The sequence below is a fragment of the Porites lutea genome, chromosome 1 (assembly GCF_958299795.1).
Source record: "Porites lutea chromosome 1, jaPorLute2.1, whole genome shotgun sequence".
In the NCBI taxonomy this organism is placed as follows: domain Eukaryota; kingdom Metazoa; phylum Cnidaria; class Anthozoa; order Scleractinia; family Poritidae; genus Porites; species Porites lutea.
In genome coordinates this window covers 58695177-58721149 of record NC_133201.1, presented here as the reverse complement: position 1 = coordinate 58721149, position 25973 = coordinate 58695177, and the positions used below count along the sequence as shown (strand labels likewise).

The 25973-nt window shown below is 39.5% G+C and overlaps 1 protein-coding gene across 1 annotated transcript; it reads right to left on the bottom strand.

The window, feature by feature from the left end:
* Positions 1-12420: 12420 nt before the first annotated feature.
* LOC140940490 (uncharacterized) lies at positions 12421-13240 on the bottom strand. The gene is made up of 2 exons (XM_073389469.1): positions 12888-13240; positions 12421-12709 (listed from the first exon to the last, which is right to left on the bottom strand). Exons 1-2 carry the CDS (start codon positions 13112-13114, stop codon positions 12514-12516), a joined length of 423 nt encoding a protein of 140 aa, XP_073245570.1. The 5' UTR covers positions 13115-13240; the 3' UTR covers positions 12421-12513.
* Between the last annotated feature and the right edge of the window lie 12733 nt (positions 13241-25973).

Below are 25973 nucleotides of genomic sequence, written 5' to 3'. Positions count from 1 at the left end.
TTTCCAAGACGTCTGTGTCACTTACTGAAAAACACCTTTCTCATATATTTACCACACCACGCTTAAAATTCAACATCCAATTTCTATCAAGCAAACAAGGAAGTGCAAAAATGAGTCAGTTTATTTTCATGAGAACAGAAAAAAAGCATTTTATTTCACATCAATGGCGTCGCACTCAGGTTTGCTTTGAAACAAAGGCTTGAGATGACTCGGAAAGGACCTATTAAATCCAGTTTCGATGCTTGTTTTCGGAAACTGAAAATCACTCTCATAACATCAAGGCCAACTTTAGAGCTCACTAGTTAAGATGGAAAATCACATTCTGATCAAATTGTTGCGTTCTGCCGGTGTCATGACTTAACGAGTCTGTGTCTGTAATGGGGTGTCGCTTTAACGTACCACAAGCTAAAACAATCTTCAAAGTTTAAAAGAAATGGAAGACGTGAATCGCTAACTGGTAAACTTAATCCATTGGCTATCACTTTTTTCCTTACCAGTGTAGGCAGTTTATACCGTCTGAAAACGTCACCTGACTTTGCTTAACTTTAGCGTCGATCGATCCAGGAGTGGTCTAAAAATAAATGTGTTACATTTCAGGATCATTGCCTTCATTGTCAGTATCTTCAATTTCTTCTTCCTCGCCTTCTTCATCAACTTCGTCGTTCTCTACTGCTTCCTCAGGAGCGGGTAATTTAGTCTCATCTTCCTGGTTTTCTGTTTTTTCATCTGATGCAACAGTTGTTATCAGAACACCAAGGAAACAGGCGAGAAGAGTAATCACAGCAAAGGACTTCATAGTGGCCTACAATATGACTTTCATGCCAACAGCAAGGACATCTATGCTTAACTGTGATGGTAAACTCAAACTGAAATTTGGTGCAGTTTGTGTTTTAATACATATTTTTGTTAGGCTCTAACCTACGTTACGGACGTATTGTTCTGTTTTTGGTTTCGTTTAATACCTGAAAAGTTATATCCTGATTATCTCGACGTTGTGTCCTCAGGTGCAAGACCAATTATCAAAAATTTGTGTTTAACAAAACAAAGTCCGGCAACGCACTACTATAGCTTTAGTAACAAAATGCTTGAAAAAATGAACCTGTAACACTTTTCTCACAGAAAAGATCCAAAATCCTAATAACCCCCAGGCTAAAATGAACACATCTTAAAATTATTAGAATCTTATATTACTTAATTTTCTTAAATAAGTTTTTTGAACAGTTCATGCCAGGAACGGTTACACTCTCTAACATCTTTATTCATGCTATTTTGATAATACAGGAAGAGAGAAAGGGCAGAATACAGTATAGAAGGAATATTATTGAGGTTACATAAATTGAGGAACTGTGTTTAAGTGTTCGAGTTTGCAGCTTCTCATTTACATTAAAGAAAGGAAAAGAAAAAGTTAACTATAATAGTACAAAAAGCATAAATAATTGTCAAAAAGACAACTGCAAGGACTGATCAGAACAATATTTCGACTGGTCAATACCAGATGAGTCTTCATCATGTTTATAAAGGAAGATCACCATTTTTTGGAAATAAATAATGTAGTTAGTGCAGCCTGCCATTTGCCAAATAGTCACCAAAATTTTAATGCTTCCGAACCTTCCTGAAAGTTTCGAATCGATGAATTTGAAACACCTAATTATTAGCTAGTGTAACTAGTAATAACCGAAGGTTACGGAGTGCGGTCGACAACGAAAGGTCAAAACGCTTTTGCTCCAGCGCTATGCTTTGCGTAAAATTTCACGTGACAGATGGTCAAAACACGCGTGATCAGATAAGGAGTGATGGAAGGTCCAAACGCGCGTGATCAAAGTGCTTGCTGTGCGTTCCATACATTCTTGATCTTAGTGGAAGTCCAAATGCTGGCTACATACATGCGACGCATGCGTAATAACAGCCTGGAGATCAGGATTGCGGGCTTCTCTTGTTGCCCGCAACTACAGTTGATATACCGAGTTTGGTAAGGATTGGTTTTAAACTTGTGAATGAAGACCGGGAAAAACAGGCTTGTACCTTGAAACAATAGATACTGGGAGGGAGATCGAGGCTTACCTTGAAACAATCGTAAAAATGAAGCATCAAAAGCCGTATATAAGTGTTTTCAATTGAAACTATAATTCTACAAATGAAATTTAAAAATTGGTCTGCTGACTCACAATGTACTAGAATCAAAGGAGAGGGTGTCGATAAATAAATGAACCTAACTAGCGAGTTTATTTGAGGGGCCGGGGCAAGGGGACTAAGTAAAACCTTTCATAAGTCTTCCTAAATTGAGGGAGATTTTTGAAATATTACAATTTTAGACTGATATAGACTTTTTATTATGTATCAATGAGATATCGATCAACTACAAGATATTAAAAGCGCAGTATTACCAATAAAAAATCTAATGTTGTTGCATTCAAGATACTTACTTCTAGTATCACTAACCACTATCACTTCCGTGAGCAGCGTTACAGCCAAATCAAAATTATCTACCCGTGCGCCCGACCGTTCGTCTGCACCACAGGGAAACCAATGTTTACTCTCACACTTTCTAGCTAGAAAACTAATTGCACATCAATGTTGTGATCAATTGACAGCTGTCAAAACAGGATAGCCGCTGCCAGTATCACCTGACCATACCGCGGGCTCAAGTGTCGACCCATCGAGGTCGAGTACTTTTTTGAAGTTATCCGCTGACAAATTACCAGTTTCAAATGATCGCAGGCTCAATTCTATTTTTTCCAATGATTCATATGAAATATGTTGTGTTTATGTCACTATGGCCCCGCACTGTCAAGATTTTGATTTCAAACTGACCTCGGACGCGAAAATTCAGCCACTTTTTTTTTTTTAAATAAAGGCGGGGAAGACCTTTTCTTACCATGGTCACCCGTTGGTCACGCTCTACGTCCAATTTTTGTACTCTGATTGGTCAAAATTTGACAGGTGAGTTCATGCGGAAAATTTATGCTGCATCTTGAAAGATGTTTACTTTGACAGCTAAAGCTGACAGAGGTTTGTGTCAACTTGTGATGTTTTTAACTATCTTTTTCCACTGGATGTACAAAATGAAATACAGCTGGGTTTTTGGTTGAGAAATGCGTCGCTTGTCAAAATTGAGTAATCCGATTTCGGATTGCATCGTTTTCGTCTTTCACCTTGCTCAATGCGTAAGAGGGTTTAAAAGTCTCAAGCAACTATGGTAATAATGGTAAGCCTGAGTAATTATTGTATTTGTATTTGATGTTTGTTTTTGTTACATCTAATTTCATGAAGTCGAGCACAGTTTATGCGGCAAGTTCTTGCACGTTTGTTGAGATTTGAGTCAATGATCTGATCTAGTATCAGGTTTGATATAAGCTTTCGGAACTTTAAAAGGCCTTCAGATATATTTTCTCACGGCAAATAAAAAAAAAAATTCCCAAGAATATTTAGTTATAAATTTGGCTGTACGAGGAGTTCATCTTTGACAAAAAACAAACACCAGGAGGCCGGCTGAAAGTAAAACAGAATAAACTTAAGCTTAAGCTTTAAGCTTAAAGACTCAGGATTTTTAGAGACACTTTAATACTTGTTTTCGTGAATGAAAATTGTTGTCTCTGTAAATGTTTTACCGAATTATATTTCTTTTATTGATTGTTAGTAGTCTCTCTTGCAATTTTAATCGCTTGTCCGTGGTGTTTGTTTTCATCGTTCATGAACATCGCTTGCAGGAGTACTTAGAAATGTCGTGCGTATCAAACGCTTTATAAGATTACACATCGTTATAACTGGAACCATTAAATAACAAAAAATAATGATAATAAATTTGTTATTATGTTGAAGCGTATCTCCATTAAAGTTCATTCAAACACTCGACCACACTGACAGCTCGCACTAAAAATGAGAACCGGCTGGCCGTATGGGTGATTTTGGAAATAGACCTTGTCACGATTTTCGACGCCATCTTGACGAGTAGGCAAACGCGTGAAAAATTACAGTGATTATATGAGAATCTAATGTCGAATAATTTCCGTAGAACGGCTGTTCTGAGAAAAATATGACTTGTAAACTAAAGCTTCACTTCTAAGGATTCTCCTGCAAAAATTTGAGGGCGTTACATTCACTTGAAGACCTAGAACCACTTTTTTAAATTTTCTATACATTTGTCTGTAAGAAAGTCCCGGGAAAATTACAGACAAATATATGGGAAATCTAAAGCAAGCCTCTTGAGAAGTTTAAGCACAGATATGCCCGAAAAATGTTTTAGGACAATCCTTTGCACTGTAGCTTTAGTTGACAATTGATATTTTTTTCAGAACAGCCGTTTTACGGAAATTATCCGACATTAGATTCTCATACAAACACTGTAATTTCTCACGCGTTTGCCTACTCGTCAAGATGGCGTCGAAAACCGTGGCAAGGTCTATTTTTTGAACGGTTTCGCTAAAAGCCCACGATTGATCGTCCTGAACCTTGAAAAATTGTGAAATGCCGTATTCTGTCCGAGGTCTGTATGATAAAAAGTACTGTTTCACCTCAGATGTGATGTATAAAAGTATAAAAGGTTGGTTTACACACCCTCGAATTTGTTGGCAAGAATTTGTAAAGTAAACCTGTCGAACGCAAAAAAATGCGGCCTGATTTGTTTTCCAAGAATTTGTTTTCGAGGCCTGATCTACTGTGATCAAGAGCCATGATGGCTCTTGAATATGATAGAAGATGTTTGCTATTTTTGGGGTGTACATATAATTGGGCTATCAACTCGATGTAAGATGTTTCACTCTAAAATAACTTATCCTTTCCCTCAAAAGTCACATGAATGTGCCCTTAATTTAACTGATTTGTGGATTACAAGTTTATTGTTTGATTTAAAATATAAATTTATTAATGGGAGCTTCGCTTTTAGCCCTGGCTAAATATATATATTATTCTTATTATTTTGCCGAAGATATCAAAAGCGATATTAAAACCGCGGTGTCTTCAACAAAACTCTACGTCATGGCATCTAATATAGCACCATCAAATACCACTCCAGTATTACGACCAAATTAAACTTCCTTTTTCTTAGTAAATCATTAGCCCTGGTGAGCTTCCGAAGATTCAGTTTTGGGGAAATTAAAGATTTTTGTTTTGCCTTATTTGTTAATATTAAATTGTCCTTTATTGCATATTTATGAAGAAAAAGATTTCATAACATACACGACTTTTTCAGTTTTAAGGAGAGATAGGCGATGAATTGTGTAGAAGCCACCAAGGCTTATAAGGCGATGTTTCCGCTGTAGCATTTAAAAACTTTATTAAAATATTAGTTTAATCAAGGAAAAAAAACAGTTCTGGTAATAATTATGATAATACTGAGAGAGAATAATTAATTGTTACAGGTAGTGATAGTTGTTGGCTTCACACTAGAGCTTCAACTATAATGTAAGTGTATACTTGGAACCTACTTTGAGTGTGAAGGGGTGAAATGTACCTACTTAAGCTTTTATTACTTGTTGACCATGGAAACGATCGTAGTTCAAACAAGCCGAAGTTCACCGCCAAGTACTTGAGAACACACTTGACCAATAAGAAATGGAAGCCATGCGCACGGTCTGCACGTGCAGCGGTTCGAAGATTTTAATGAAGGGAGAGATTGACAGCTATTATGTCAAGTATTATACTTTGTCAACAAGTGTGAATCCATGTTTTCTATAGCCTGATTCTCAGACGTCCGAGGTCGTTCGACGTAAGATATTCAAGTGCACTTGAATCAAGAGGTTACTTGAAACCAACTTCGTTCTCTAGTGGGAAGCCAACATGTACTTTCGTAGTTACATTCCGATGTGCAAATATTTGATTATTATTATTAGACTATTTTGCATAATGTAGCACTTTTCCGGTGATTGTGAGTATTATTTTAGACCTGTGAAATATACAGCAGAATACTACGCACTAATTCCATTGTATTCTTTTGTTTACTTCTTGCTATTTGGCCCTCCCTGTTAGTATCTGTTTCACGGTTCAAGTAAAATCACTCTAACCATCAGTTTAGCAAGACAATTGACGAATAAGAGGATGTTGTTCTTGAAGACTGTAATCTGGAAAGAGAACTATGCAGAGAAAGATTTGATTAAAAAATCGGCTTCTGGGTGGATACTAGAACGAGCTATGCCTCTCTCTCAGGAAATGTCACACCCATCTGAATAGCCTAGGAGGTACGCGTTATAGTGCAAGAAACTTCCAAACAATGGATGTCTAGAGTTCATTCCATTTTTATTCCGTATACACTCATATATCTTCATGTTACAAGCAATCTGATTGGTTCGCTTTGTCGAGCCAACCAGCGATATCCACACTCTTTGCTTGCGAATGGATGATGAAAGATCTTGAAGTTACAGACAAAAATGGCTGTTGTTCAAGGGCCTGTGCTGGACGGAACGTCTCTTTGTGGACGGAAGTTTCAAAGTAAGGTGAATTTTGCCCAGAGAAGATTAATAGGAAAGACAATCAAATCAAATGTTAGGAAAGTGCTCCAATTCTTGTTCGAAAACTGCATAAGTTACGGAGCGACGGATTCCAGAATGCGCTGGTTTATTTCATACCTTAGTGACCAAGCACAAAGTTGCGTGGTCGAAGGGCAAACCTCAAAATAAGAACCCTCAGTTGCGGCATACCGCAAGGCACTATCCTAACGTTATTACTTAAGATGTATATTAACGACCCTGCTAGGCTACTGACTTGTTTATATTATTGTTCAGTAACCAGCGCAGTTGTAGCGTGTAAGACAGTTTATTACCCCATCGACCCTCCAAATAATGAAAAAATATTTGATACAGCCCTACGTCGATTATTGCGGCGTTGTTTTGAAGGCTCCGGGCGCAGAAGTATCTCTGACACTTCAAATCCTCCAAAACCGCTCAGCTCGGATAGTAACGTTTCCCAGTTGTGACTTTAGCTCCGGCCCACTACTCCAAGAGCTAATTAAGGTGAGAAGGCAGACTTTTCATACGCCGAATTAAAGGGATGCGATCACGGTTATGCGCATGCGCGCCGTTTGTCTCTTCAGAATAAATTTGTCGGGTCAGCACCACATTCGAAATCGCCCTTAGTGGTACAATCATTGAAAATTCTTCGTTTTATTCCGACATCCGTCGCTTTGACTGGCCTAGTTATACTTCGGTAGTGGTGATTAACGTGTGGTTGTGTTCTTTGACTGGTTAAGTTTTAAAAAGACGCAAAAAATAATGTTTTGATCATGGAGGTTCCGAGAAGAGCATTGTGGCCGTCCGGCAACAGGACGTTCTCAAGAGTCTTTGGAGATAGAGAAGCTTAGCCTATCGATTTGGTATGGTTTTAGGAGTAGTGTGTGGCTTACGAAAAGAATACACGACACTTGGAGAGTGGTTAAAGGCATGAGTTCGTTCAACTTTGATTTGATTTTTGCATCCGACCTGTAGTTATACCGCAACAGGCCGCGCGATCTTCACCGATCTGGTACACTTGAAATGTTCCTTGTGTCTTTGCTTTACGATCGTATATGTTTAAGAATTGATGGTTTTAAAATAAATTATTGCCTGAACATTTTGTTTATAATCTAGTTTCTTTATGTGTTTTACTCGATAACATTTGTTTTGCGGAACACTGACCCGATCAGCAACGCGAATGAATTTGTTCATTTGCTGATAAGCAATTGAAATTTATGGATAATCTGTATGCTCATACGTTGTGTGTTTTTGTCACCGGTCAGGCGCTATTTGTAGGTATTTCTGGGTTATATAAGGCGAACTGAGAGAACAGTAATGAAATGTTTGTTTACAAATTTTGTTTGCCGATCGGTGACTGCTTTGGTAGCGTGGGTACGACCTCGTAAAAATACACGTTGGTAAATGTTTGTTTCAAAGCAGGACAGGGCTGTAAATCTTATTCTTATCGGCTCTAACATATATCTGAGGAGTAGCAAAGAATAAACTTGAATAATTTATGGAGATATATAAAATCAAACCAAATGCCTGGAAATACTCTCGCGTCGCGAACAATGAATTTGAATTTTGTAAATTTACTTGCGTGCATCTAACTCGCTTCCGATTGGTTTAAAAACAATCAGCTACTGTCAGAACTCACACATGCGCATTATCGTGAACCAGTCCCTTTAAGCTTCTTGCACTAGAAAGATAGATCGCACCTTTGTATATAGGACGTGCAAATAATAAGCTTGTTTTAATAACGGTTTAAGAACGTTCTCTGTGAAGTATTTCTGAAATCATGTTTTTGTTCACAGCGCACGATGCGATCAAAAGTGAAAAGGTTTTCCCGCTCGACCCGCAAAATATACACTTCGTTGTGTGCCGCAATAAATCTCACTTGTAAATTGATCATGTCTAATAGTAGTTACATGTAAGATGAATAAACAGAAAACGTTTACGCCCCTATGTTTTACTTGACAATGAGCGCCTCGTGGCGAAACTTTCCCCTCAGTACCCCACTTAAAATAGCATCGCGTCTAGGCAAAAAAACCTCTCTCCTCCCCTCCCCCCTAGTATTACAAATTTGTCACGCCGAAGGTTAAACGATCTTGCACAGACTGTTCGGTCTGTTTTCGGCAGCATCACCTAGGACAAAAGGCTATTGTTTTGGTGAATTAGACCCCGTACAATAGACCATTTCTTGATGCGCGAGGTGTATAACAGTATGGCATCTAAATGCCTTTGCCAAAAAAGTCTGAAAGTAAGGACCACCTAAGTTATCAGAGAGTCCTCTTTATAGGGCGCATTTATTTGGAATCAATTTTGCGCTGATTTGCGTAAATACAAGTCGATGAATCTATTTAAATCCAACTTTACCCGCTCGCTTCCTTGCTTCGTTGATTTTTTACTATAATAACATACCATTATAAATGAAAATACTTAAATATGTGCACTAGGTGCCATGGCAGTTATGGACGATTATGTGAGTAAACAATCATTTTACATTGCAACCTTTGAGAGTTAAGCAGAATTTGATTGTATTGTTTTTTGAAGTGGTAGTAGCTGACTGATTTTATGTTGGTAGGAATCTCTTCCTAGATTTTGGTTATGGCAAACTTTAAACTTGTTTGTTTGCAATAATTTGACCTTACACATGGCACATGAAAAATTAAGATTTGAGGCAATATATGGAATTATGTGAGTGATCTATTTATTTATTTATTTATTTATTTTCCAGCTTTTCTGGACACAGGCCTGCCCAGAGGGAATGTGCACGAACGGGACTCAGATCCCATGCAAGGTGCCATCACTACCCAATCCCACAACCCGTAAAGGTTGGCCACATCACCGGGGTCTATGACCCCTAATATACTCTTTTCGAATAGCGATGTGGGTTCTTTTATGTCCCACAAGAACAAATCAGTGAAAGTGCTGTGAGACGGGACCTACAGTTTTTCGTCCTTATCCGAGAAGACTAGAAATTCTAACCATTTGCAGATGTCATTACAAAGGCAGCACTTTCTTCTCAGTCATTTAAAGACGCTGAGTGCAGGTCCGGCCTGGGTTTGAACCCGCGACCTCCCGCTCGGCAGACCGGCGCTCTCCCAACTGAGCTAACCAGGCGGCGGTGACTCGTGACATGTCACGTGACCCCGATCAAATGTTCAGGCACAAGAGGACCTCAGGATTTACTTTTGGAGAAAATTTCATTTTTTTATAGTTCTAGGTCTCCTAGCGAGAGATATTGGCAATCAATCATATGCCCCGAACACACTTTTGACCTAGGCCTAAACCCCTTGAGAATCCCTATTCCATCTCCTCGCTGTTTTTTTTTCTGTCCACATCTCTTTGAGCTCTCCCCACAATCTGAACGCCTGGAACAGGCCACATCTGGTCTTTCGTCTAGCCTAACATCCTGTTGGGGGTGGTATTATAGATGTTATTTATGTGTTACCTCCATATAAGTCAGTCTATAACCTCTTTGTTCCTCACTTTCTTTAAAATATGGGTCCAAAAAGCTTTAGGACTGGTTTTACGGGCATCTACGAGGAACTCAGATGTATATTGGTCCTCAGATTTTAACGCTTAGAGCAGGGCCTTTCTATGGACATTTAAGTTAGCCCAGTTATCAGGTTTATTAATTTTTTTCTCTGTTGTATAGCTTGTGTTTCTTCGGACAAAGGCGACGGTGAGACGGATATAAACCATATAACGACTAAAGGTTACTTTGTTAGGAACGTTGTTTTGTAACGTGGTCAACATAGTAGATTCAAATTTTTCCCCTGTTGTTCGACAGGTACGAGAGAAAGTACTGCTGAAAAGTTGACATGTCTAGTTTGATTTTCGCTACATCAGCTTTTCTCCTAATGAAGACTTTCCGCTCCTGCAACCTTTTCCTTGCAGGTTATACCAGAAGATTGAAGAGTACCATATCCTAATCACTTATAACAGCAGTTACCTGGCAGTTTCTTAACCACAGAGGCATCAGTAGTAATATTCTGCATTCTGGTTGGTGAATTTACCAGTTGTTTAAGGCCAAATTTTTGTTTAATGTCCAAGAGACAGTTCGCAGCAGAATAAGATCGAGGGCCTTCTGTGGCACAGTTATCCTTCCAATTAATATTTCAGGGGCACCTAACGTCACTTTTCGGAAAATATCTGTTCGGAAGACGACTTGAGATCTAGAATTTTCGGAACATATTTTGTAAAATTTATTGCTTGCTTGCCTATCATAGGATTTTCGAACATCTAAGAGAGTCAAACTAGCTCAAAATCCAGTTGGAGAGAAGAAAGCAAGTCAGATTTTATTGCTTTACGTAAGTGACATGCCCAATTGCTTAGTGACGTGTCTAATTGCTTAGAAACATTTACTGACGACACCGTTCTTCCAATTCTCAACAGGACCTTGAAAAAACTATAAATGAAGACTACATTCAAACATCTCAGCTACTGCTCAGCTAATGAACTTTTTGAAAACCCAAATTTAATGCGAGACTCAGTTCATTAAGATCTTTTATTATTTGTATAGGTAATAGCATGATTTGTAGTGATGATATTTGGCATAAATACCACAAGTGATATTTCAAAATTGTTATACGTAATTTAAAGAGCCGTTAGGCGAGTGAAATTTGCGACAATTTTGAAATATCACGAGTGGTATTTACGCCAAATATCACGTACAAATCATGCTATTATTTGTTTGTACTACTACCCCAAAAAGGTTTCTAGTTTTCACATGTAGGTATTTCAAATTAAGTTGAAATACTACTGCTTTAAGCCAATCAAATTACATAAATTTCTCATGTAGTAGTATAATAGTCTGAACAGTACAGATTCTTATAATCAGCTTTAAAAAAATAGGCCGCCACGAAAAGCTGTTCAGGCGGCATAGTATGGACACTTATCCCATATATGAATCTTCATTTTAGGGTTCGGAGCGGGCCGGGGCAGCTTTCCCTCGTAGATATCGCGCAGAAATCAGCGTTCTTATGTGTGAACAGAAGCCGTATGGTTTTGGTGCATGCGCAAAAGCTATCCGGTATAGTGTGAATATAGCCGGAGATGCCACTCTCACTTTGTTATAACGATCGCATACTCCTACGTAACAGAGCTGGATTTATGGAGTCGAATGTCTTAGGCATATCTGTTTTTTAAGTTCCAACAAGCTGTTTGTTGTCTTTCGCCATCCTCCAGTGATCAATTGTATTAATACTTAGTGTAGTCTGACAGCTGAGAGTCATACCGTAGGCTCTCAGGGTCTGTTATAGACTGGTCCCCTAGTTGTTTAGCTATAATCCGCTTAAAGATCTTATCTATAGCTGAAAGGACAGTGAATGTGATTTGTTGTTTTGAACGCACGTATTATAAATTGACTGTTTTGGATGTTTTAATTTCTTTGAATAGCCTGAGGAAACAGCCGAAATTTCGCAACGCCAGCGAAATGACGCCTCATAAACGAGCGCAGAAATTCTATACTTATGACGTGTCACAACCCAGATATGGGTTGTGCCTCTGATTGGCTGAAGCAAATTTCCCACTCGGGATCGGACGACCAATTAGAAGCACTACCCAGATCTGTGTAGTGACGCGTAATCAGTGTGGAATTTCTGCGCTCGTTTCTCAGCCGTCATTTCGTGCACCAGTCGAAGCGTCGCGAAATGTCGGCTGTTTTTTCAGCCTACTCTAGCTGCCCGATAATTTATCGATTTCCCGAAACCTGCTAGTAGCTTAATAAATATACGCTTGTTGCCAACGGAATTGCTCGAGGTTGCACCAAAAAAAGCAACGCTATGATTGGTTTGGAAAGGAATTATTTTGGCAAACCAGTCAGATCCCTACCGTTCAGATGTTATTTGCCAACCCGCCCATTTCAAGACATCTTCCCATTAAATTGTTCAAAAAAACATGCTGTTCTGGTCATTAAATTTTTTTATTTCAGTCACCAGACATATTTTATAAAATACTTAAGTTACATGCAATTTTCTTCCTTCAATTTACAGTTACTTTACGGTTTACTTCTGATATAAGACCTTCAAAGAGCAGCTAGGTGGGAGCAAAATGCTTTGGCTGCTATCTTCTTTCCAAAATAAGCTTAGCCATGGTAGCTTCGTCCTCGATAACGACCATACCGATAGCGACGATAGTGAGGCCGGTACTTGTTGTAGCGGCCGTAACGATGGTAACGGCCGTAACGACGGTAACGGCCGTAACGACCCTTACGGCCGTAACGACCCTTACGGCCGTAACGTCCCCAAGCTACTGGGTCAGCTTCTGGTATAGCTTTTACACTGAAACCAAAGAAACATTTTGAAATTTTTATATTGGTAATTCGTTATGTCCATTTTGTTTTTTATCACCAACCATCCTATAAGATGTAGACAATTCCTACTGAAAACTGTAATTTCACTTAGCTCAACTATAGGGTCGATAGTGCAGGGAGTGGCTTGTAAAATAATAAAAAAATACCTTTCAGAATTATCCACTTCATTTGCGTCATCAACATCTTCACTTTCTTCTTCTTCGTCTTCTTGATCAATTCTGTCACCTTCTACGGCTTCTTCAGAGACACGTAATTTGCCTTCATCTTCCTGGTTATCGGATGCCAATTCGAATGGCCTATGTGACGAAATAGTTGTCACCAGAACACCAAGGAAACAGACGAGAAGAGCGATCACTGCAAAAGACGGCTTCATGATGGCCAGTAACTGCAACGAACGTAACAGCAACAGTAACGAACGTTACGACTGACTGGTGAGATGGAAAACTCAGAGTGAACTTTGGGGCAGGTGGCTTTTTAATTTATAGTTTCGTTACGCTGTCATTTGCGTATGGGGTGTGCTATTTTTGGTTTTTGCTCAATGCCTTAAATGTAAGTAAAAATTACTGTAACAATACCGGTGCAACCCAATATTGCGTCGTACGTCCAATAACAAATAAAATGCTTCGAAAAATGGCAAAAATCACGAAATTCAGATTACCTTAATTAGTTTAGCTAAAAATCGTTATTTCTAGTGCGGAGAGTCAGGGAACTCAGTATAGTGATGGCCATGGGCTTTGTTGTCAAATCTTCATAAATTTGATTTTATTGCGGAAACGCTTTGCTATCAAAAATAACCACGCCTTCCAGCAGATTTAAAGGCAGCTATCAAATACCGTCGATCCAAAATAACCCTCAAGCTACAAATTTAAAAGCTGATAGTCAAAAGAGTGATAATTACTTACCCGTGAAGTGGATAGTAGACCACTGAATTTCATTGCACTATAAGTTTTTAAATTGTTTTCTTTTGTTTACTTGTAACCATTTGGCACTCATTGTCAGATACTATTTCTTGAGTCAAAGTAATATCGCTTTAAGAATATATCTTATATTTTGTGCAGACTGTTTCCCCAATGAAATGAACACAAAAACATCTTTAAATATTTCACATACATTAGGTTCTACTAAATACAGGGAGAGAAAATTCGCAAAAAACAGTGTATGGACAAATATTATTAAGTATACATAACTAACTTTCGACAAGTTTTTCTTAACTTAGTGTGTGTGCACTGATAGCCATATTTCAAAGTAGCAAATCATGTAGCATGGCCTGTGCTTCTTTACAACAAGGAATACAAAATAAAAGAGCGAGAAAGCAATAACGAAACAAATATTATAAATTGCACCACAGATAATGTTATTTTATATCCAGCATTTTCTTGGTTATTTGTAATTCATTTCTCAGTTGTTTGGGTTAACTGGAAATGACATATCTTCAAGGCCTCCTCAGCATTCGCGGGAACGCAATCTCCTAACCCAAATCTCCCCCGCTCCAGTCCAACAACAGGCTAATTTTATAAGTTTTTCCTAGGAGCGGTTATTCTTGTGCTCCACCTTTGCTGAACTCAACATCAAACACTTGCAGTTTTTTTTTTTTAAGGTTAGCAAGTAATATTTGAGACAAATGAACGTCACGCTCCTGGCCATATTTACGCCAGACTGCCTGTACATCCCGGGAGGGGGGGGACTCCGCATACGAAAGGGGCGGGGATGCTCGTTGGAAATTTTGAATTAAGCCCCTAAAGGAGACCGACCTGGGCGTGGCTCAAGCTTTTTTTGACCCCTAAAAGAGACCATGTTAAAACACAGACAGTAAATATTTTTTTATATTTTTTCGCGTAAAACCCTAAACGAGACCCTCACGGCAAAATATGATGGCGTTTTGCCCAGAACACCCTAAGTGAGACCAAAATCCGAAATTTACACCCCTCAGCGAGAAGACGAGCATCCCCACCCCTTTCATATGTCGAGTCCTCCCTCCCCCCCTCCCCTCGGGCTGTACATGTTCTTAATCTTGCTTGAGCAAACGAGAGCGATGAGAGCGATTCCCAGGCCGTCCTAAGAGCAAAAATAGGGGAAGACAAAATAAGTACACTACATCTGCCATTTGCAAAAAATATCATGCTGTGATAGGTTTTAAAATTTGTCACAATTTCGAGAGCAGATTAGCGAGTTCGAAATTGTTTCGGAGTTACAGTTCTAAATTTGTTAGCGGAGACTGGGAGAAATATCAAACCGTGTATTGTGAAAGTATAGAGACGGTGGAAGTAGTTGCGCATGGAATAACTTTTTATTTGTTACGTAAAGTTAAGTAGTCGCTAAAGTGAAACACGTACACACTGGCGTATGTAAGTGTTTTCCTACTTTCCAAAAATTGATCAACAAGTGGTCCAAGTGACGAAGTTGGTATCGATATAAAAACAGTATCATGCCACAAAATTCAATATAGTACTTATTAATATCACTAACTGCTACCGCTTCAATATCATAATATGGTTCGTTTTCCCTGATTAAACTGCCGAAGAGTCAGTATGGGGAGCGCTTAGTGACGATAATATGAGCGCGGTTTTACCAAACAAAAATCCACGTCATGGTCTGCAATACATCACCAATTTACAAGAGCAATTTACCATTCAGTATTAAGGCTAACATCCAGTTTTTCCCTAGCCTGAAATCATTTACATTTTTTAGACTTATGTTTAGGGACTTTACTTTCTACATTTCCTTAAAGGGCACTAAATTTCAGTGAACAGTGGATTTCTAGAGATACTTTTATATTTATACTTAAAGCTCAATGGGTGAACTTCGTGTCTAAAGCAATCTGATTGGATCGCAATCTCATGCCAACCAGTGATACCCACTACTTAATTGTTGGATAATGAAAGATCCTGAAGGCAGAAACGAACAAAACTGGCTGTTGTAAACTCGGTGTTCTCCCAAATTTCAAACTACAAAATTTTGAAAACAGAGACAATCCTGGCCTTGTTATTTTTTCAAGGTAAAGCAAATTATAAATTGTTCAAAAAAAGATGTTTTGGTTCTAATAATTCTTAGTTTCGACGGATAATAATTACTAATCCCAGGAAATGGGAGCTGAAGTATCTATTCTTGACATCGATATAGCGCGTCGTGTATCAACAAGGAACGAAAGCGAAGGTCCAAAACCTGTGGTATGTAAATTTGGCTGGCGTTTGGCGAAAGGGAAAGTTATGGAAGTTCGTCAACGTGCCTCCCAAGTTAACCCAACAAGTATCGGCTTTTCTGCTGAAAACGAGGTTGGCAGAGCGAGAATCTTCGATCATCTTACCCCCAAGAAGCAGAACCTGTTATTTGAGGCGAAAAAATTCAAAGAGCGGAATCATTATCAATTTTGTTGGGCTAAAAACTCCACCATTTATCTAAGAAAGGATGAGAGCTCTCGTGTGATTAAAATCTCGAACACTAATACACTACGACTTCTTGCATCGGATACGTATTCATTACAAGTTAGATAAGTATAATCTACTATTAATGAATCTTAGTTTCATTTAAGAGTATTAACCATCAGACCGCTCGTAGTACTCACTCTTTATTTCGTGAGCGTCCATACTTTGGGCAAAATATTATCTTTGCTCATGGCCAATTTCATAACTGCATACCTTCTCATTTGCCGACCAAAAAGTATTTGGAAAAGCTTTCTAGTTTTTACGATCTTGATCTTTTTAGGCTCAATGCAGCTAAAACCCTTAATCTTGATAATGATAATCTTTATTACAATCGTATCCAGAGCCGTTACTACTCTCCACATAGCTTCAACAAATTTAAAACTGAACTTCCTAGACGTGCTAGTTATTCATGTGTCTCTGTTCTACATAATAATGTCAGGAGCCTTGGCGAAACCTTCAAAAATTCCAGGTCCATTTATTAGATGAATTGAACTGTGATTTCAGCATTATAGGAGTTTCTGAAACCAAAATAATCAGTGGGAAAAGCTTGGATTTTAATCCAAACATACCTGGATATATTTTTGAATGCGCTCCGCACCTCTCGCCCCTGGAGGTGTTGGCTTGTACATTAATGAATCTCTGAAGTATAAAGTTACTGAAAAAACATCAAATGAGGCTTTCCAGGCGCTATGGATTGAAATCCATTCCTCACAAAAATGTAACATCATTTGTGGTATTGTATATAGACAGCATAATTCTCCGCAACGCTTCCAAGGATATTTTGACGAAACTCCTGATAAAGTAATAGCTTCAAACAAATCAGTTTATATTATGGGCGACTTCAACATAAACCTCCTTCACGCCGAAAGCTCCCATTATGCTCAGGAATTTTTACTTTCTCTGCAAAGCTTTTCATTTACACCAACTATTGATAAACCAATTCGTGTGCATAACAGCTCTGCCACCTTAATCGACAATATTTTGACTAACAAAGTTGATGCTAATATCACCAGGGGCAATATTGTCTCTGATATCAGCGACCATTTTTCACAGTTTTGTGTCTTCCACACTTTCTTTAAGAAGCTGAAGTCGAAAAAACAAAAGCGCAGATATTTTTCTGGTTTCTCCGTTAATAGTTTTAACTCTGAACTTTCGGAGGAACTCTTAAACCAAAACAATTTTGATGACCAGTTTGTCGTCGACATTGCTTTTTTTAATTTCTATAACACACTGTCTGTTCTTGTCGAGAAACACGCTCCTATGAAAACTCTCTCAAAACGCAAGCTAAAGCAGTTTTCTGAGCCGTGGATAACCATTGGCCTCAAAAACTCTATCAGAGTGAAAAATTCTCTTTTTCATTCAGGGAATTTCGCACAATATAAACTCTGTAGAAATAAAATTTCCGCTCTTACTAGGGCGAGTAAAAAGAATTATTATCACGCATTCTTTGCTGACAATTTGAATAACATGAAGAACACCTGGAATGGCATAAATAGCCTTATCAACGGCAAAAAGAAAAAATCTCGGGCTATTTCTTCGCTAAAGCGCCTTAACAACGGCATAACAACTGATCCCCTTGAGATTTCTAATATTTTCAACAATTACTTCTCTTCCGTTGGTGTAGCCTGAGTATCAGGCGTTTCCGAGGGAAAAGGGGAAAGATGGAAGCGAAAAAGGAAGAGAGCTGAAGGAGAGAAACGCCCTTCCTTTTTCTTCTCCCCCCCCCCCCCCCCCTACCCTCCCCCATCTAAAATCTCCCTAGCCCCTTAGGAAGGCCAGATACTCAGGCTACCGTTGGTGAAAAAATATTCGCGCGTACCACCTTCTTCTTGCAGTTTTACTATTTGTCACCCAATAAGTATCCTAACTCCTTCTTTTTTAATGCAGTCTCTCCAGTAGACATTGAACGTGAAATACTATCTATTCCTAGAAATAAAACTTACGGTCTTTACTCTTTTCCGATCCATATTTTGTCCGGTGCTAAACAAATTATTTCTGGCCCTCTATCCAACATTTTTAACATCTCTGTGCAAGAAGGTTTCTTTACATCCAAATTAAAGCAAGCGAAAGGTGTCCTGTCTACAAAAGTGACGATGAAACTAAACCCGGAAATTATCGGCCTATTTCGTTATTATCTATTTTTAATAGAATATTTAAAAAATTGATGTACTGACAACTAAAAAACTTTCTTGATAAAAACGATATCCCATTTAAATCACAGTATGGCTTTCGTGAAAAGGATACTACACAACACGCTGTTATTGACATTGTCAATATCACACAAAACAATATGGACCTAAAATTATTTACTTGTGGCATCTTCTTTGATTTCATGAGAGGACACAGAGGTTTTTTACTGGAAGTACCATCCCACACAGGGATGTTTTCTCCGCGGGCAGCTAATCCGACTTAATCCCATTTAATATGTCGCGCTCTTCGAAAGTGCGAAAATTTTCTTGTCGTGTATTAGATTTCAGATACATTTTCTTAATCTTCATTTCGCGCCAGAATAAATTAGTTTGCGCCCAAAGGGCTCCTAAAAAAATCACAAGGTTTGTCCCACTTCGAGTCCACCTTCTGGAGATACGCCGGCTTGGTAGCTGGAATACATTGCCGAGGCGAAGATCTGGCATTTTTTCCTCGTCGTCGTATTTTCTTCACGACAAATGTTTAAATTTGTAGTGAGAATGCAGCGCATATCGGTGGATTTTACTTCATGCGGCTTGCTACTTCTGAAAGAAGAGTGCCGGATTTCATCGTTTTGTTCCTGTTTATTAGTGTAGGCAAATGTAAGGTAAATGAACCGACCACTGTAAGGTAAGAATTGAAGTTTTAAATTTGTTACTCGGCGAAAATCGTGGAATTGGAATTCGTGAAACTCGTGAGTATTACCTCTGTTACCTAATGTCATGCGATGACTCCTCGCTTTTTCGATGCGTAACACGGATATAAGCGATAAATTTCTTTCGCAAAGTGAAGTATAATTTACTTAACGAGACCATTTGACGAATATTTCTCGTTATATGCTTTATTCATATTTGCTTGGCTTATTCAGGCTACATGCCAGGAGTTTGATGACAATGTTTGTGTGCTATAATTATGCTGATAAGTTTTTGAAGGAGCCCATCAAATTTGATGGGCTCCTGGTTTTTGCAATTTTATATTGAAACTCATGCAAGCCAAACGTTTGTTAACTCTAGCAAAACACTCTTCTATTATGGAGGAACTTTTAACGTCTTTCGGGGCCCTAATACGGTGTCAAATTTTTAGGGGAAACAAAGCTTGATTTTTGGCGAAACAGACTATAGCTTTTTCGTCTTTAAAAAGAGCGCGAGGCAAACGTCCGTGAGCACAGTGTAAGCCAGTGATTCTTTAGGCAGAGCTAACAAACATAGGCTGCACTTTAGGTGGCACACCCATAGGTGCAGTGTAACCAAGTGATTCTTTAGGCAGAGCTAACAAACATAGGCTGCACTTTAGGTGGCACACCCATGGGTGCAGTGTAACCCAGTGATTCTTTAGGCAGAGCTAACAAACATAGGCTGCACTTTAGGTGGCACAACCATGGGTGCAGTGTAACCCAGTGATTCTTTAGGCAGAGCTAACAAACATAGGCTACACTTTAGGTGGCACACCCATGGGTGTAGTGTAACCCAGTGATTCTTTAGGCAGAGCTAACAAACATAGGCTGCACTTTAGGTGGCACACCCGTGGGTGCAGTGTAACCCAGTGATTCTTTAGGTAGAGCTAACAAACATAGGCTGTACTTTAGGTGGCACACCCATGGGTGCAGTGTAACTCAGTGATTCTTTAGGTAGAGCTAACAAAAATAGGCTGCACTTTAGGTGGCACACCCGTGGGTGCAGTGTAACCCAGTGATTCGTTAGGCAGAGCTAACAAACATAGGCTGCACTTTAGGTGACACACCCATGGGTGTAGTGTAACCCAGTGATTCTTTAGGCAGAGCTAACAAACATAGGCTGCACTTTAGGTGGCACACCCATGGGTGCAGTGTAACCCAGTGATTCTTTAGGTAGAGCTAGCAAACATAGGCTGCACTTTAGGTCGCACACCCATGGGTGCAGTGTAACCCAGTGATTCTTTAGGTAGAGCTAACAAAAATAGGCTGCACTTTAGGTGGCACACCCGTGGGTGCAGTGTAACCCAGTGATTCGTTAGGCAGAGCTTACAAACATAGACTATACAGGTGTACATCAGATGGTAACAAGTTTTAAAGTTAAAACTTTGTCATGAAGTGTTACACCATGGCATTTCGACTATTTCATTATCGCGCTTGTTTTGACTCACAATTGATAGTCAGGAGAAGTCGTATTGTCTAACACCATAGCAAAAGACAAATTTACACACATCACAGCGTTAAGGTAAGGTAATACTCGGTATTTCCTTCAGGTACATTTACATTTTCTGTTAGGTTATAAGCGATTAAATCGCATGCAGCGACGAACAAAACGCGAAGCCGTCAGATATTCTAGAACCGTGTTATTTACAGTGCTGTGCATTATTATTGCTTAACTAACTAACTACGCGCTGATGGAAATAAGTTTCGGCCGCTTTAAATTTTAAAACAATTCACTGGTACTGTATAGTGATAATTGGAGCGGAAAGTTAGCACGCGAGCAGGGCGATTCTGCTGTGGTTTCTGTAATGTAGAAGATATTACGGCAATGAGGCTCCCGAGGTCCGTTCTGGAAATCACAACTACATGTAGGATGAAATGTATTCTGCGTGCAGACGTCTCCCGCGAGACGGTTTCTTGGTGATTTTATTAATTTTTCCGATCCATTTTTTTTTTCAGCTCTATTTTCGCGGCTTTTGCGATGCAAACTAAATTTATTTTTAGTTGTGACGGCATTACACTGCTTATTCATGACGGCTTTGGAAGAAACTGAATATATTGCGCTTCGCGATTTCGCAAAATCGCTGCGGGAATTTAAAAAATATTTTCTTCCAAAAAAGCGTTTTCACGCTTCTTTCTCTAGTCAATTATCTCGTTTGTCTCGTTTTCTAAAGGTCCTTGAAAACAGAATAAGACATATCTAGTATAACGCTGCTGTGGTTTAAATTTCAAAATGCGACCAAGTTTGGGAATTATTTAAGATTTTCGATTTTCTGCCTGGGCTTATTAAAAATTAGCCGCCGAAGACGGAAAGTCCAGTGACAGAATTGAGGTGACTTTCATAAAAACAACGAACATATTGGCAATCTTAGCTAATCTTCTACTTAAATTTCACAAATCAGTTATGGTTATCTAAAAATGTATAAACGGCACATTTTTTGATCTAGAGAAGAAAATATTAGGCTGTTCCAGGCGTTCATAGAAGAGCGCGGGTGAAATATTTACGAGGAAAAAAAACGATTGAAGACTAGAGAGGGAAGTCACCAAACCACAGCGGCGTAGTCCATTTTAGGGGTTGTCCATATGGGTAGTCCATGGGGGTAGTCCATGAACTTGGGATGAGTGTTTTGTTCACCACCAGAAAAATAAGTGCTCAGGAAACCAAAACACTTGTAACCAAATGTTGTATATATAATCAGTTCTCTGTAGTTTTAATTCTTCACTCCATTAAAGCATATTTCTTCACATGTTCATAGTTTAGAATTCTGTACTCTGTTCTACACTTAAAGGATTCATCGACATCAATCCGCGTAAAAATTCGATGATCTACACTCAATCTACACACTTGATCAGCTCCACGACTCCGAACGACTACACAGTTCTAAGACTCTTCGCAAAAAGCTCAGTTTTCAGATCACGTGACGAGTTTTCCCGCCACAATGACGCAATAATTTCTAACACACTCCCCGCCTTGACTGACACAGGTCAATCAACAACGAAACGAATAAAATAACAAATGAAAGAAAAAGAGTTTGCTGTTCTTTGACTTAATGTTAATGTTCACTAACATGTTCCTGTTCGGCATTTCCCACGAAGGTAATAGGGAAATCAGTGGTTCTGTTCTGACGCTCTTCCCGCACTTGCGATTCGACTTCTACAGGGTAAAGCCTATTTAGGGGTCTTGTCATTTCCACGACTCGATCTCCACTACACACTCTTACAACAGCTCCTCTGTGGTAACCATCTCGTCCTGTAATGAGAGATTTGACGACTCCCATACTCCAAAGTTGTCTCGGCGCTTTGTCCTTGTAGACGCAAACAACATCTCCGACCTTAATCGTTGGCTTCCTGTTACTCGAATTGCAGTTGTGATGAACACGTAATTCTGTTAAGTATTCCTTCTGCCAACGTCTCCAAAAATGTGAAAGTACAGCATTCAAGTACTTCTCACGTCTTGAAAGATCTCGCACAGTGTGATCTCCCCCACTCGGTTGTTTAGCGCTTCCGTGTGAACTCAACAAGCGACGACCAATAACAAGTTGCGACGGTGTAAGAGGATCTCGCATTTCATCACTCACATAAGTTAGAGGTCTTGAATTCAGGATTCCTTCGGTCCCGACAATGATTGTAAGCAGTTCTTCATAAGTGACTCGAGCTGTTCCTAAACTCTTTTTCAGACAGCGTTTTGTTGATTTAACGAGACGTTCAAAGAATCCACCCCACCAGGGTGCTAATGCCACGTTATATTTCCAGGATATGCTATACTCTGCTAACAACCCTTTGAGCTCTTCACTCTTGAAAGCGGAACCATTGTCCGATACAACAAGCCTTGGTACACCTCGTCGAGCAGTGAACCGTTTGAAGCTTCTCACAAACGCTTGAGTTGACATATTTGGAACAAGGTCTAGATGAACTGCGCGACTAGGTGCACACGTTTATAACACAATGTATGCCTTGTTCATAACACTACTCTTGTTGTACACATCCGTGACATAAATGGGACCCGCAAAGTCTACTCCTATACTTGAAAATGCGAAGTCGTCAGACAATCTGAATTCAGGTGGTTGAGGGGTAGGAGGCACTCCATAGGGGCGACCTTCAAGTTTCTTGCATACTACACACTTGCTTAATATCTTCTTAACTGTCTGTCTCCCTTTAACGACCCAGTATTTTGATTGCAGTTGAACCAGTGTCTCTGCTTCTCCATTGTGCATGACTTGTTCATGGCACTTGAGGATCACCAATCTCGTAAAGCAATGTTCTCTAGGTAGAAGTACAGGAAATTTGGTATCATAGGGTAACGACGACAGACCTATTCTTCCTTGACATCTGACTACACCTTCACTGTCCTGATAAAGTCCCAGGGTCGACTTCATTTGCTGGTACTTGTCACTGTTCAGGATACCCTTTTGAACGTGTTTAATCCACTTCTTCTCAGCTTGTTTGTAAACTTGCAAGGATTCTTCTTGGTCAGTTGATCCGTCCCTTCTTCTTTTCAATTTCTTGACAAATAGAAACACAAGTGAAGTAACCCTTATGAGCTTCGTAAGGGAACTGTAGGATCCAGGATTGATGATACTCTCCAGATTTGCTTCTTTTTTGGTACACGTGTTCAATAAGCTGGAGACTGTAGGTTTGGCCGATTTCAGTTCGCACAACTCTTCCTTGGCTTGTACATTTACAGGCTGAACTGGCCAGTAGGCGCTTTCCTTAGACAGGAATTCTGGACCATGTAACCACAAACTACTTTCTTTAAGTGCAGTGGCCTTAATTCCTCTTGATGCAATGTCAGCCGGGTTTTCTGACGTAGGACAGTACCTCCATTGCTCAGGCGGAGCATTTCGTCTGATTTCGCTCTCGCGATTCTCCACAAATTGCTTGTATTCCTTATCAGTGTTCCTAATCCACCACAAACAAATCATAGAATCCGTCCAATTGACTACGTCATCAACTCTCACAACGTTTTCTAAAGCTTGACTCACACTCTTCACCAATCTTGACGCAGTAAGGTTAGACAACAGTTCTAGACGCGGTATGGTTTGCTTATCCAACGGAGCTACTCGGGTTTTTGACGCCACAATCTCACATTCTACTCTTGACTCATATTCTACTCTCATGTAAACAACGGCTCCGTACGCCTTTTCCGACGCATCTGCAAAACAATGAAGTTGGAGCGATTTAACTTCATTCCCACCGAGACCTTTAGCATAACACCTTTTAAAACTCACTCTTCCAGCTAGTCTTAGGTCTGACAAAGTTGACAACCACTCTTGGTTGAGTTCGGTATCCACTAACTCGTCCCAGTCCCTTTGTGCCTTGCACAGTTTTTGAAACATAATCTTGAAGGGTAGAATAACTGGAGATATTAACCCCACGGGATCAAAGAATCTCGTAGCAGTACTGAGAATCAGTCTTCTTGTAGCTGGCTGAACGTCCACACCCTCCAATACCTTAGTCAAGTCATAGATCAGTTCATCTTGGTTAGGGTTCCAAAGCATTCCCAAGACCTTCTGCTCTTTCTCAGTACCTCGCTTAAAAACTGACTTTGAGAAGCTCTCATCTTCCTCTTGAACACATTCTTTACTGTTTATAGCAAAGTCTCCACTGAAGGCTGAATCTTGTTTCAGTGATTGCAAAAGACTTGCTGAGTTACTGTTCCACTTCCTCATATTGAACCCTCCTGATTTGAGACAGAGTTTTATCTCCTTTGACAAAGAAAGGGCATTGTTCACATCCTTGGCCCCAGAAACGAAGTCATCTACATACAAAGACTTCAAAAGCTCAAGTGCAAATGCATTGTCATTCAGCATATATGTATTAACATGGTGTCTGATGGTAGCATTGAGAATGAAGGGGCTAGCATTCACTCCAAATACAACTCTTGTAAAGCGAAGTAACTTAATCTCAGGTGATTCCTTATTGACATCATCTACCCATAGAAAGCGTAAAAAGTCTCTGTGTCCTGGATCAATCTCAATATTCAAAAATGCTTTCTCAATATCAGCAGTTACAGCAACTTCATGAACTCTAAATCTCAGCAAAATTTCCAGTAGAAGAGGATTTAATGAAGGTCCGACATGCAGACAGTCATTTAAGCTTGGTCCAAACACCTTGGATGAGGCATCGTATACAACTCTAACCTTTGTTGTATCTCTGTCAAGTCTCACAACTCCCCTGTGTGGGAGATAGTGCACATTTCCAGGTTCTAGGACTTGATCTTGCCGCACTTCTTCAACTACTCCACTTTCTAATTGCTCCTTAATCACTTGATGATATTGTTCCAGTATTTCTGGTTGGGTCTTAAGCTTCTTAATCACAGTTGCCAACCTTCGTGAAGCATTTGTATGATTATCTGACAGCATAGGGTGATTATCCTTGAATGGTAGCTTGACTTGGTATCTTTCACCAGTAAATTTTATCTCATTAGAAAACTTGTCATGAACTGAAGTTTCATTGTCCCTTATGCCTAAGGTTTCCAAGTCCCAAAATTTCTGCAAATCATCTTGCACATGGCTGATGTCAGCTGACTCAATTTTCAAAACATGTGTAGCACTTAGGTTAACTGTGCATGACTCTGTCAATGCTGGAACTGCAGCTGGTCCCGACAGTACCCATCCCAACTTGGTCTCAAGAGCCACCGGTCCAGAAGGATCTCCCTTGATTATTCCTCCAGTAAAGAAAGACCAGTAGTGATCTGCTCCTATTAGTAAGTCAACACTAACCGTTCCATTAACAGCTCCACATGCAAGCTGTAGCCCTTGAAGGTATGGATAACATTCTACTGCACTTTGAATTTCTTGGTTCGATATTGGACTGCATATTACTGGTACAACGTAAACAGTGACGTACACACTCATTGCATCTATTATTCTGATGCACAATTGCACAATGTCACATTCCTTTACAGATGCTGAATTGTCACCAAATGTTTTGATTAGCAAGGTTTCCTTACC